Source organism: Acomys russatus, chromosome 4, assembly GCF_903995435.1.
Source record: "Acomys russatus chromosome 4, mAcoRus1.1, whole genome shotgun sequence".
NCBI lineage: Eukaryota > Metazoa > Chordata > Mammalia > Rodentia > Muridae > Acomys > Acomys russatus.
Genome location: NC_067140.1, coordinates 61,451,470 through 61,465,063, shown reverse-complemented (window position 1 = coordinate 61,465,063; position 13,594 = coordinate 61,451,470). Strand labels below are relative to the sequence as shown.

Here is a 13,594-nt window from a genome sequence, read left to right as displayed (position 1 = left end):
CCTGCTGAGGGATCTCCCCACACAGTGGGGAGGGGGCCTTGCACGAGCACCAGACTTAGAGCCAATAAACACATGACTCATGCTTTAATTTGAAGACATTGTTGAACTTAACAGAAATTCAAAGCAAGGGCACGATGTGATACCTTGTTGGCAGTATGTGAGGCAGAGGGAAGAGGAAAGACGTGGTGTCAGGGGCTCAGGCTCTGAGCATCATCTGCTTCCATCCTGGTGCTCAGACCATCCAGAACATCTTCCTCAGCTTAATTCAGGGATGATGGATGATCTTCTGGTCAGCTCAGATGCCAGTTTCCCTCCAGGGTCTGACATCTTCCTCAGCTTAATTCAGGGATGATGGATGATCTTCTGGTCAGCTCAGATGCCAGTTTCCCTCCAGGGTCTGGGGGCAGGGAGATTTGACTCATACTGTCCTATGGTGTGCAAAAATGAGTGAGATATTCTCTTCCAAGTGAACCCTTTGAGAGGTCCTAAGGTCATTGCACACACTGCACTGTTTTGTTTTCATTTAATGTTTGTCTTAGAATATGATTGACCTTGAACTTTTTGGTGCTGTAGATATAAATGAATGTGCATTAGATCCTGATATTTGCCCAAATGGAATCTGTGAAAACCTCCGTGGAACCTACAAATGTGTATGCAACTCGGGATACGAAGTAGACATAACTGGAAAAAACTGTGTCGGTAAGGAGTTCAGCTCACTTTCTGTGACATTTTTTTTTTTTTTTTTGACAATTTGTGAAGAATACTGTGCCAGACTCACAAGAGATGCTTGTTAGGTGTAAAAAACCCAAGTGTCAGGAGCCTCTCTCACATGGCTACAGAGCCACTCCTATTTTTACTGAAACAGCTCTCCTAATTCCTCGTTAGGTTTAATCAGAGAAAGTATAGCTTGTTTTCAGTACTAATGATTGTACATTAGCTTTAACAAGCACCATTTCCCATGTGCTAACAACCTTTAGTGAGGGAAGAACCCAGAAACTAAGGCCTAGGGCATTAGTTTTTTTCTCCAACATTCTTTAGTTGCCTAGAATAGTGTTTTCTGAAAACCTCTGCTGTCTGGAGTGACACACAGCCTGTGGTTCCTGATGTTGAGCTTTTAAAGCCAAGATACTCACACTCCTGGGGAAAGGATTGTGCAAACTGAAATATAAAGTGGTGTGGTTTTTTTTTACTTGAAGAACAAATATATTTTGAATATAAACAAATACATCTTTATGAACTATGATGCAAATTAATAAGATAAACTGGAAATTTTTCAGATTTCATATATTTTTTAATATTTCCATTTAGAGCTTGGGAGTTAGATGCTTCCTGCTTTTACCTCAGTGGCATTTAGAGCCATAGTTGGGAAGGTCCCTGTCCAAGGAGTTGATATAACTTTGAAGCCAGTGATTGTTCAGGGATAATTCAGATTGACATAAAAACTTGCTTGTTCTTAGAGTCTGGCCGTATCAAGTAGCAGCAACTTGTTACATCCACATGAGAATCTCCATGGGCTCTGACTCAGGAGAAGGAAATCCCTGCTCGAATATGTCCCTGGCCATCAGCTGCTTTATATGCATGGCCCATTTGAAGCCTCCTGAAGTCTGGAACTCTTGGGAAATAGTTGCGTTCCTTATAGTATTTTGATAGACCTTCAGCATTTCATTTGCTCAATAGGAACATAACTTCCTGTCTGATTTTCTCATAATTTAAGTGCACGCGAGTGTGCGTGCGTGCGTGCGTGTGTGTGTGTGTCCTGTTAAAGTATATTCACTGCTGTGGTTTGAGTGATCCCTCATGGCCTTCACCTCTCATGCTAGGACTGCAGGTGTACACCATCACATTGAGGTTGCTTTCTATTTATTTAGCTCTTTAAACCAGTAAGATAAGTCCCTTTGATTCTAGAACAAGAGTCTTGCCTCTGTGTGGCCTTGATTGTACCATTAAGAATTTAAAGGCCTAACCTAAAGGCCTTCCCTTTGAGGAACAAGCTCTTTAAAGCGTTCCTGTTTGCTGTCTTTCCAGATATTAATGAATGTGTGCTGAACAGCCTACTTTGTGACAATGGACAATGTCGAAACACACCTGGAAGTTTTGTCTGTACCTGCCCCAAGGGATTTGTGTACAAACCTGACCTAAAAACCTGTGAAGGTAAACTGTGCTTTTGTTCTTACACTGTGCATCTCTCTCTCTCTCTCTCTCTCTCTCTCTCTCTCTCTCTCTCTCTCTCTCTCTCTCTCTCTCTCTCTCTCAAAGCCATTAGACCACCTTAGCAGTAAATTGCAGTGTCTTCTACTTTAGATAATCAAACCAATTCTTTCGGGATTCGCCGAGTCTAAATGGCACTGTTACAAACTCTAGCCCCGGATGCCACTCATTTGTATTTGGCATTTTACTCACCTTTCATGGTGGCTTTAGGGCGTTCATTTCCATTTGCCTCTAGTTGGCATTTTATTTGCCATCACTTAATAGATGAAGAAAATGTTGTGCATGTCTAATTTGAATCCATAATTCTCCCCAGATTTTTCTGAATACGAAGACTCACTCATGTGCCAGTTTCTATACTAAAGAAATATGCTCAATTAGTATTTTGACATTCCTTCTAGTTTGGAAAAAACTGTTTAGGCCAGCTTTACTGTCTAATGAAGGATATGTGGTAGCAATTAAGGCCAAAGTCGGAGTATGCATTTTATGCTTAAGACCAGCTTTCAGTGGTAATGGAGACCTGGTTTTGTTTCAGACATTGACGAATGTGAATCGAGTCCTTGCATTAATGGAGTCTGCAAGAATAGCCCCGGCTCTTTTATTTGTGAATGTTCTCCTGAAAGTACCTTGGATCCAACAAAAACCATCTGCATAGGTATTTATCCTTCTGAGAATCATGTTTCAGTGTTTATCAATAATTCAGTGCTACTATGCTTAATGGCTGCTTGAACCGCAATGGAAGTTTAGATATAGAAAACACATTAGAGATGATTATTGTTCCTTGTTTCATAATGCTATTCTGGCTGTAATTCTAGTCTGCACATTGGATTTTTGATAAGATTCTGTTAAATGCCCAACACCCTGTCTTTCCGCAGAAACGATCAAGGGCACGTGCTGGCAGACTGTCATCGACGGGCGGTGTGAGATTAACATCAATGGGGCAACCTTGAAGTCTGAATGCTGCTCTTCGCTTGGTGCTGCCTGGGGGAGCCCATGCACTATATGTCAAGTTGGTAAGAGAAGTGGTTCACGCCTCTGCAGCCACCTCATTGGCCACATGGAAAATTTAAAGATGGCCTTGATAAAATATATATCTAAATAGGAAACCGGACATCAATTTTATATGATTCTGATCAATTTGCCATTTTCTATCTTCTTGTGGCCATGTGATAGGCTTGCAGTGCTTCCTGCAAGCTGGGCTTTCCTAGCAGAGGTATCTCATCACTGCTCTTTAGTATCCATGCAGACCCATGCTCACCTCACATCAGCAAAACCCAACTCCTGTTCCAGGCCCTTCCTTAGGTTTCTTATATTTACCATGTCTGGGAAGTCTAGATAGCTGGTATTAATTTTATTCTGTTTCCCACAGATCCCATATGTGGTAAAGGGTACTCAAGAATCAAAGGCACACAGTGTGAAGGTATTGCTCATTATTTATAAACCATGCGTTTTTTGTGTGTTTGTGTATGAAGAATGCTTGTGTTAATTTGGCCTGGATAAAAGTGTAAGGCAACTTCACAGTGAGAAATATGCTGCAGAGGAAAAAAAAAATACAGAGAGCTGCATAAAAGAACAGATGTTAAATGCACAAACTGTTGCCAGTGTCAGATCACTATGGCTAAAGGACGGTGTGGCTGGATATGGTTTAGAATGACCATACACTGTTTGGAGCACAAACCCAAGACATTTCTATTTTCAAAGATTATGCAGTTTGCATTCCTGGTTGGCCCTATTTTTTTTTTTTTTTTTTTTTTTTTTTTTTTTTTTGTTAAACTATTATTGCTTGTTTATTTGTGTCACATTCCTGGGTGACTCAGAGAGGTGAACTCAGTTGCCTTTGTTTTCAAGGCCCATGTGGACCCTTTCCAGTTTACTGTGGTTCTTTCTCATGGAGTCCTGAGTAGATATAGGTCATGACTAACTCGGCCTGACATGACACAGCAGCTGAAATATTTAAAAAACAACAGTCCCATATGTGGGATAAAATTGAGGCCTTTTTTTTTTTCCTTTTAAAACAAAGAGGAATACTACAACCCCCACCCAAAGGCTTGCATTCCAAATGATGACTGAATCGTTTGGCTTTTTCTGGTTTAGACCAGCCGTTCATAACTTATCTGAGCTTTAATAGCACATTTTAGTATACAAATGGCTAAGGAAAAGCTCCAAGGAACAAGCCTCCCAAAAGTAGGTTCAGCTTCATTCCCATTTAGTTTTCCCTTAAAAAAAATTGAGACTTTTTCTCAACACTCTTGGCTTAGAGAGTGACCTCTTTAAAATAGACACTCTGTGTGTGTGTGTGTGTATGTGTGTGTGTGTGTGTGTGTGTGTGTGTGTGTGTGTGTGGTGTGTGTGGTGTGTATGTGTGTGTGCGTGAATGCGTGTGTGTGTGTGTGTGTGTGTGTGTGTGTGTGTGTGTGTCTGTCTGTCTTAACTAAGGCTCCCCTTTTTGGCATTTAGATTGCCTTTCTTTGGATTAATTCAATGATGTCTGGTTTTCCAAATTAAGTGCAGAGAACATACTGCTCCATGAGGCAAACTGGGGAGGGTCAGTAGGTCTGGGCAGCACTGGTAAATGATGAATGGACGCTCATGTGTTGACCCTCCCTCCTGGGCTCAGTACTCCCTGACCAACCCGCATATCCCACAGTAAGACTTGATTTTTACACACTCATGTTTAAGCTTTTTCTTCTTTGATAATTTTTGTCTATTTCCACTCATCGTGTGTCCTCAAGCTAATTAAAACCCTCGGAACCTTACCTACCAGAGCTGTCCCCCAACCCCTTGGCCCCTATCTCCACAACTCAAAGACTATCCCTACAGGCCACTGTAGAGACTCCCAGCGTTCGCAAACCCACTGTCTGCTAGTTAGTCACATCAGAAGTTCATAAGAACTGTTTGGAGGCACGCTTCTGTTTTAAACTCATCAGGCTCAGAAAAGGCCCTTTCTTATGTAAGAATCCTGTGTATCTATGAGTGGGGTAAGCCAGGATTAACTTATACAGATATGCCGAATTAATGCTTCCTTGTTTTCTTTTTTAGATATCAATGAGTGTGAAGTGTTCCCAGGAGTATGCAAGAATGGCCTGTGTGTCAACTCCAGGGGTTCATTCAAGTGCGAGTGTCCCAATGGGATGACTTTGGATGCCACGGGCAGAATTTGCCTTGGTAAAGATAAATAAGATGCAATTGGACATTTGGGGACAGACAGACAGACAGACAGACACACACACACACACACACACACACACACACACACGTGGCTCATCTTAGAAGAATGGATGGCTTTTGTTCGCCATTTCCTCTTTTATCGTAAGCAGGGAAGCCCTCACACCAGACTGTTATTCCACCTCTTCAGAAATGAAGTACCATATTTTTTCGAACTATAAGATGTACCTGACCATAAGACGCACCCTGTTTTTAGAGCAGCAAAACAAGAAAAAACAGTAAGAACAGCAATTGGACCATAAGGTGCACCCTAATCCTCCTCCCCCAATTTTTTTGGGGAAAAGTTTGTCTTATGGTCCGAAAAATACAGTAGATCTGAGTCAGGACCATTTGAGTGATAGGATGCATTCCAACAACAGAATTTGCGCTTCCATAGAGAGGAGATGCCAAGGCATCACGGAATGCAGGCATTGATGATGAATATGGCTTTACAGGGAGAACGATGCCTGCAAGCAGCAAAGTGACACTTTTCAGTCATTGTAGAATTATCAGAAAACACCAAAAGGAAGCTTTTCATAAGTAGGATATTTAAACATGCCTGAGGAAAAAGTTAAAGTCTTCATTCACAGGAACACGTACCACATAATCCTGGTTTTCATCTGGGGAAAAAAAAATGTAGTCATGGGTATAGCAAATTAGCATGCAGTTTCTCTAACAAAAGTTGGCAGCATGGGACAGTGAGGGACAGCTAGCCTCAGTCTCCTGCCCCTCTGACAGACATCCGCCTGGAAACCTGCTTCCTGAGGTACGAGGATGAAGAATGCACCCTGCCCATCGCTGGCCGCCACCGAATGGATGCCTGCTGCTGCTCGGTTGGGGCAGCCTGGGGAACCGAAGAGTGTGAGGAATGTCCAGTGAGAAACAGCCGGGAGTATGAGGAGCTCTGTCCCCGAGGACCTGGCTTTGCGACAAAAGATATTACAAATGGGAAACCTTTCTTCAAAGGTACAGAGCTCCCTGTGGCTGGTTGGGGTTTTGGGAAATGCCTTTTCGGGAGCCCAGTTTGCTACAGATAGTCATTCCTTCAGCACTTCAATGTTCTGAGAAAAGCTCTCCCTATCCCTCTTACCAATGGTAATGACGCCCCCTGCCCCGCCCATGCCCCCCCCCAAGTCCCTAATTCTCAGAACTTCTTACCTCTTCTATCCATTAGCTAGTAAAAATAAATCTTAATAGTATCCCGAGAATTAAAGGGAGTCAGATAATCTGCAAAATGGTGTGATTTGGCCTTCTGTCACTACTTGAAACTTTCCTACCTTGGTGAGTGGAGTGAGAGTGCACTAGCAAGTGTTCTTTGTCCAAACGCAATGAATTTCACTTCTGCGGTTTACTGTGTTTCAAACATTATTGTTTATTATTATTATTATTATTGTTATTGTTATTGTTATTGTTATTAATTATTTTGGTCATGCCATAATCTAAAGTCCATGTCGGAATAAGAAGTTATAACTTTAATCTAATTCTGAGACCAGTTTAACTCCTATGGACAGTGGCACAGTGATTGTTACTTCCATGTACGAAAATAATGCTAAGCATTCTCTTGAAATGTACAAGTCAGAACAGCTAGGGATATTTATGACACCCTAGTCCTGGACTAGCATACGTTTTGAGATGGATACTGTCAAGACTTTAAACCGAGGCCTTCCAACCCTCTGGGTGTAAAGCGGGAACCCCTGAGACATCCTGCTTGCCCACACACTTTTCTTCCCTGCATTTTCGTTTTCCTGAAGATATCAATGAGTGCAAGATGATCCCGAGCCTCTGTACCCACGGCAAGTGCAGAAACACCATCGGCAGCTTCAAGTGCAGGTGCGACAGTGGCTTTGCTCTGGATTCTGAAGAGAGGAACTGCACAGGTCAGTGAGCGGCTCTCCGGGGGGGGGGGCAGAGGGGGTCGCCTTCAGAGGCGACGAGTCGCCAAAGGCCCTGTTTCCTGGGTTGCTTCGCATTGTAAGGCTGTCCTTGCCCTCACGGTGGCTGCCGGCTGTTTCTCACGCAGACATTGACGAGTGCCGCATATCTCCTGACCTCTGTGGCCGAGGCCAGTGTGTGAACACCCCAGGGGACTTTGAATGCAAGTGTGATGAAGGCTATGAAAGCGGATTCATGATGATGAAGAACTGCATGGGTAAGTTGTGTGCCGCTGTAACCAGTCTAGGAAGCAAAGAACCGCGAGAGGCCTGGATTCCTCAGAGGCGGAATCCCGGGCATTTCCATCTGTCTGGCCTTCTGACCAGTGAAAGCAGTCTGTGACTGATGGAGACTCATAGAGGAAGGCACTGAGCGGCTAAACAACTGTGAGTGACTCCAGTGGCAAGCTGTGAGAGCCTGAGAGACTTCAGCGCCTGACACAGCGAATTGAGAGCCATTCACATACATGGCATAGTAGCAGCCCCACCTCAGGATGTGTGCCCAACAATTCTAGAAGACACTGTTAACTAAGCTGCCTTAGGTCAGGTTCCCCTGTGAACAGAGTCTGAGATGAGATTCCTGCACACAAGTGTGGTAGACTTGGGCTCATTTGTTTGGGTTGTTTGTGCTTTGTTTTGTTATGGTTTTTGAAGGAAATGTTTGGAGCAAGGAACCCCTCAGAGCGGCAGTGAAGTGGGCTAGTGCAGAGTCTGGCTGGAGTGCAGCCCATTCAGATCCCATAGGGAGCTCTGGAGGAGTGAGTGACACCAGGCGTTGTCCTGTGTGGAGACAAGGTCGAGGCCAGACAATCATGACTGGCTGTGGACTGCTTCTCATGCGGGAGAACACTGCGCTCTTCCGCCGTCCAGGCATTTCTGAGGGTGGTGGACAGCAGTTCTCCCAGAAGGGAACTGAGAAGCCGTCGGTAGCCGGGACTCCCAGCAACTGAGGGTTGGAAAAGGAAACGGCCTGACACAGAGCAAGGCATCAGCATCTTCAATGTGGGGCCTTTCCATTTTACAGATATTGATGAATGTCAGCGAAATCCTCTCCTATGCCGAGGTGGCATTTGCCACAATACAGAGGGAAGTTATCGCTGCGAATGCCCTCCTGGTCACCAACTGTCCCCAAACATCTCTGCATGCATCGGTAAGGAGAAACTCTCTCAGACCGCCTGCGTGAGGTCAGTTGTTTGACCCCATCCCTGCCACACTCAGACACTGTTTCTATGACGGCCTTTGTTTCCAAACAGACATCAACGAGTGTGAGCTGAGTGCAAACCTCTGTCCCCATGGCCGTTGTGTGAACCTCATAGGAAAGTATCAGTGTGCCTGCAACCCGGGTTACCACTCCACTCCTGATAGGCTGTTCTGTGTCGGTAAGTTCTAGCCTCCTTTGGCTCTCTTTGCAAATCACCCAAGCTGTGCATTGTGGGTTCTGCTTTTATTGCTAGGGGCTTTTGCTTAGTCTTTCTTGTTTCTCTGGAAGTAAAATCCTCACAGCAGCTCACGGTTCTCACACCTTACTTCCGTCCTCAAAGGGGCAGACGAGTGAGAGATGTGTAATCAGCTGCACACTTTTTTAATAATGAGCGTAGCGTATGCATGCCAAAGCACATCAGGCAGTGATAATTAACCCTGGCATGAACTAAGTGTAGCAAGTGCCATGGAAAACACAGGAAGGCATGAGGTGAGGTCTCTGCCCTACTTGGTGGATATCACCTAAAGATTTCAAAGAGTGACCACTGACAAGAAGGTCAGGGAATGTTCATGTCTTACTCTGAAATAAAAGCCATGCCTGGCACTTCTTAAGTGTGGCTTTCTGTGGGACAAAGATTTTGCTTTGTGGTTGGTCCTCTGTACCATGAAGAGTGACACAGGGAGGCCCTGTGGTTTTATCATGCCCAACGTCAAAATGACATTGTATAAATGCTGCCAGTTTGGGCCTGGCTTGGGGTGTACACCATGTGGATCTGCCAAGTCTCAGATGGTTTCCACCCAAAACCATAAATCAGCCCAGATTCTTTTGAAATCTAGCCAAGAACAACTCAAGACTTCAGTTCAGGTTCAGAACCTCAGCCCATCAAGCCGTAATCCACGGTTATAACTGAGTCAGTGACCAAGAAGATCGGCACAACTCTAGACACAGGAGAAGGTGTCTCCGCCAGTGTTTATGTGCTATACCGGAAGAGCCGAGGCTGGCTAATTTATAATGATAGAAATTCATTGATTCACAGCTCTGGAGGCTGGGAAGCAATGGCGAAGTTCTGGCACTGAACATGCGCCTTCTTGCTGCACCAAAAATGTGGGGGGGGGGGGAGAGAGGCCAAATTCGCCCATTTAGTAATGGTACCGATGCTACCCATGAGAATGGAGTCCTCCTAATCTAACGGCCTCACCCCTCAATTCTTCTCTGGTGGTTAATTAAGTTTCGGCAGGAGTCTGAGGGAGGACCAGCATTCTTACGTTCTTCTCACTTCTCTCAGACATCGATGAGTGCAGCATAATGAATGGTGGCTGTGAAACCTTCTGCACAAACTCCGAGGGCAGCTATGAATGCAGCTGTCAGCCAGGCTTCGCGCTTATGCCAGACCAGCGGTCCTGTACAGGTGAGCGGCTTTCCCCTCTGCTTGTATCTCCCTCAGTGACAGTCCCCCAAGCAGAGCGACTCAGGGCCTAGGCTTAAGAGCGTGACAGCCTTGCATTCAGGTCCTTGTCAGTTGCATATTTTGGCTGTGTCTTCAAGCCACACACTTATCAGCAAATCTTCATTTATAAAATGGAGTTGAGACTGTGGGCAAGAGGAAGAAAGTTTAGTATAGCACCCAGCTTGTAATCCATGGAGTAGAAAGCATTTTCTTCACGAAACAGACTTTTGGAGAGTTGTATCCTGAACCTAATTTGGTGTAATGCCGACTGGGTTTTCTGAAGCAGCCACATGACCCGAGGATTTGTGGATACACAAAGCCTCAACCTCCATCCAAATCTACTGACTTGCAAAGTCCTGGGTCATCTTGATGAGGTCATTTTGCTGACCCATGTGTTTGGATAGATGCTAAAGTCTGAGAGCCACTCTCCTAACTTGTACTCCCATCTTACTACCTTATGCTAGACGAGCCAGGCAGCCAGCAAGAGATAAAAAGGAGATAAAAAGTGACTCAGGCTTTGATTTTGCCTCTGGTTAAGAAGAGAATTTGAACCTAGGAACCAATGATTGCATTTGACTTTTAACACCCCCAAACTCCTCCCCACACACACACACATAAAACCCATCTCTGTGTAATTTGACTCTCCAAAGTAAATGTTGAAAGTAACCATTTATAACAGGACAATGATAAAATATGATTCGTAATTATTTTGAGTTACAAATTCATATGTTGAAATTCATATGGATAGTATTTCACACCCACGTGGGTCTGCTGTGTGCTTAGACTGTATACTGAGAATTTTGGGATTGACTGTTTCTTAGTCCCCAAGATAACCTGATGAGGTAACTGATACAAAGTTTCGTTTGGATTTACTTAGGAGATACTCATCTTATGCAAGTGGGCTGTTACATTGGGTCAGTTCATGCCTCCTTGCTGAATAATGGAGCCAATATCAGTATCTATAACCCATGGTTGTTGATTTTCTTCTTTTCAGACATTGATGAGTGTGAAGATAACCCCAATATCTGCGATGGTGGCCAGTGCACAAACATACCTGGAGAATACAGGTGTCTGTGCTATGATGGCTTCATGGCATCTGAAGACATGAAAACTTGCGTAGGTAAGAAAGAAGGCAGCATCATCTGACTTACCTGTTCAGTCACAAGGATTGTGAAAGCATGTGAAGATCAGTTTGCTCATATTTCCTGCCTGATAACTATTATAAACTGGTCGTTTTAAATTTCACCTTAGTAAGTGCTGGCGATTTCTGTGTTCTAGAGTATTGTTGAACTACGAGGGTGTATTTTTGTCATCTGCAACCAGGCTGATCCTTTTAAACGTCTTTCTTTTAAGCAACAGTTAGTTCAGAACTGGTTTTTCTATATTACTGAGACAAGACCCTTTTGGAACTCAGCTCGATTCCCTGTGAAGCATATGGCTTTCTAATTTAGCCATGGGGAAAGGGCACTAATGTTGCTCTTCTGTAAATGCCAAGGACTGCTGGACTGTATTGAACAATGCTTTCCCCAGTGTGGGTGGTTTGTTTCTTTGCATGAGCGAGCCCACCACTGCTCTGAGTATCTGCAGATCATTTGTGTTCTCTCTTTTGGTGATATCTCTGTGTCTGTCTGTCTGTCTGTCTCTGTCTCTCTCTCTCTCTCTGTCTGTCTCTGTCTCTCTCTCTCTCTCTCTGTCTCTCTCTCTCTCTCACTTTCTCTCTCTCCCTCCCTTCCTCCCCTGACTTTACCTGGGCCAGTGATGTCAGCTGGTTCTATGTGATTTATCCTCTTCCATAGACCTGGGCTTAGAATTTGTTCTTCAATAATCTGAGAATAATCTAGAACCCAGTTTATTTTCTTTATCTTAAGAATCACTGCATTTTTGTTGCCTCCTGTCCAGGGCCTAGAAGAACATTCTGTCTATCTATTGTCCATTTTTCTGTTTTAATTTCTTTTTGTTGTTTCTGGTGAGAAGATCATTCCCTCTTGGCCAGAGGTAGGCACGTAGGATGGTCATGTGCACCTTCATTATGTGGACAGTGTTTTGCCTGCATGAGTAATCTGTGCACCACATTCAATCCTGGTGCCAGTGAAGGGCAGAAGGTGGCATCAGATCACTTAGGACTGGAGTTACAGACAGTTGTGAACAGCCATGCGGGTGCTGGGTATCAAACCCCTGATCCTCTGGGAGAACAGCCAGTGCTCTCAACCACTGAGCCATCTCTCCTACCCCTTCATCCTTTCTTTTTTAAATACGGAAAGTAAAATGTAGGCCTCAGACAGACAGAATCACAGTTACCTTACCACGGAGAATGTCATCTCCTAGAAAATCCATCCCATAAGCGAGTTTCTGCACCGCAGGAGTTAGGTTTACTGATCCTTCATGGTGGGGGTAAAAGTCAGGCTACATGCTGAGCCACACTAAAGTGTGCCAGTGTGAATGTTGTTTCTTATATTTTTTTTTTCTGAGTGAAAGCATTTTAAGTATATTTTATAATGTTTTCTTTCCAAGATTATTATTTTAGTGAAAGTATCTCACCTTTTCTTAGTTTTCTAGCATAGTTCTTTTATCTCAGAAAATAAGTATCCAGTGCAGCAGAAACCTGGATACATGGATCGTGTGTGTGTGTGTGTGTCTTACAGATGTCAATGAATGTGACCTGAATCCAAATATCTGCCTCAGCGGGACCTGTGAGAACACTAAAGGCTCCTTTATCTGCCACTGTGATATGGGCTATTCAGGGAAGAAAGGGAAAACAGGCTGCACAGGTATGTTTTCTTTTTCATATTAATAAAAAAATCAAGTAGCTAAGAAACCGCCATAATAATTACAGTTTAACCCATTTCTAAACTTACTGTTTTAACTGCATTGTAGGTATTTTGTGTGCCATAATTTATTACTTTAGCTTCTATGCCTTTGAAACTTTCCATGATTTATTAGAACCAAGGTGAATGAAATCTGTCTTTTTTCTGTGAAAACAAAGGTATGCTGTGCTGGATAGGTTAACATAGTGACGGCTGTGCTGTGCTGCATAAGTTAACATGGTGACGGCTGTGCTGTGCTGCATAAGTTAACACAGTGAATGCTATGGGTTTTATAGGTTAAGAGTCATACTTTCAGGCCACCTAAGTGACCACGCTGGTTCCTGGAGGTTGTCAACCCTTGGTCAGACCAAGCTTCTTTGCCAGCACTTCATTTTACAGCTGAAATTGCTCATTCAAAGAAAACGCCCTGCATTTCATCAGTTCTTTCCAGTCTTTCAGTCCTCAAGTTAGATTGCTTTTGACGCATTAACTTTTCAGCCTAAACAAGTCTTTGTTTGTGTGACATAGCTAGTGTCAAGGACTTGAGCCAGTCACAGTTTTCTGCTTTGTTATCAATAGCACTTAAGAAGAGCCGGGCGTGGTGGCGCACGCCTTTAATCCCAGCACTCGGGAGGCAGAGGCAGGCGATCGCTGTGAGTTCGAGGCCAGCCTGGTCTACAAAGTGAGTCCAGGATGGCCAAGGCTACACAGAGAAACCCTGTCTCGAAAAACCAAAAAAAAAAAAAAAAAAAAAAAAAAAAGAAAGAAAACCTCCTCTTGCAATATTTTCAGGAGACTAGTC

General features: G+C 43.9%; 1 protein-coding gene across 1 annotated transcript in view; it reads left to right on the top strand.

The window, feature by feature from the left end:
- The window catches only part of Fbn1 (fibrillin 1), a 207,471-nt gene that overhangs the window by 132,846 nt on the left and 61,031 nt on the right, over nt 1-13,594 (top strand). The window contains 14 exon segments of the mRNA XM_051144536.1: nt 574-699; nt 2,026-2,151; nt 2,741-2,860; nt 3,081-3,218; nt 3,575-3,625; nt 5,245-5,370; nt 6,148-6,375; nt 7,161-7,286; nt 7,430-7,558; nt 8,365-8,490; nt 8,594-8,719; nt 9,827-9,949; nt 10,983-11,108; nt 12,631-12,756. Of these exon segments, the coding sequence (XP_051000493.1) occupies nt 574-699; nt 2,026-2,151; nt 2,741-2,860; nt 3,081-3,218; nt 3,575-3,625; nt 5,245-5,370; nt 6,148-6,375; nt 7,161-7,286; nt 7,430-7,558; nt 8,365-8,490; nt 8,594-8,719; nt 9,827-9,949; nt 10,983-11,108; nt 12,631-12,756 (1,797 nt within the window).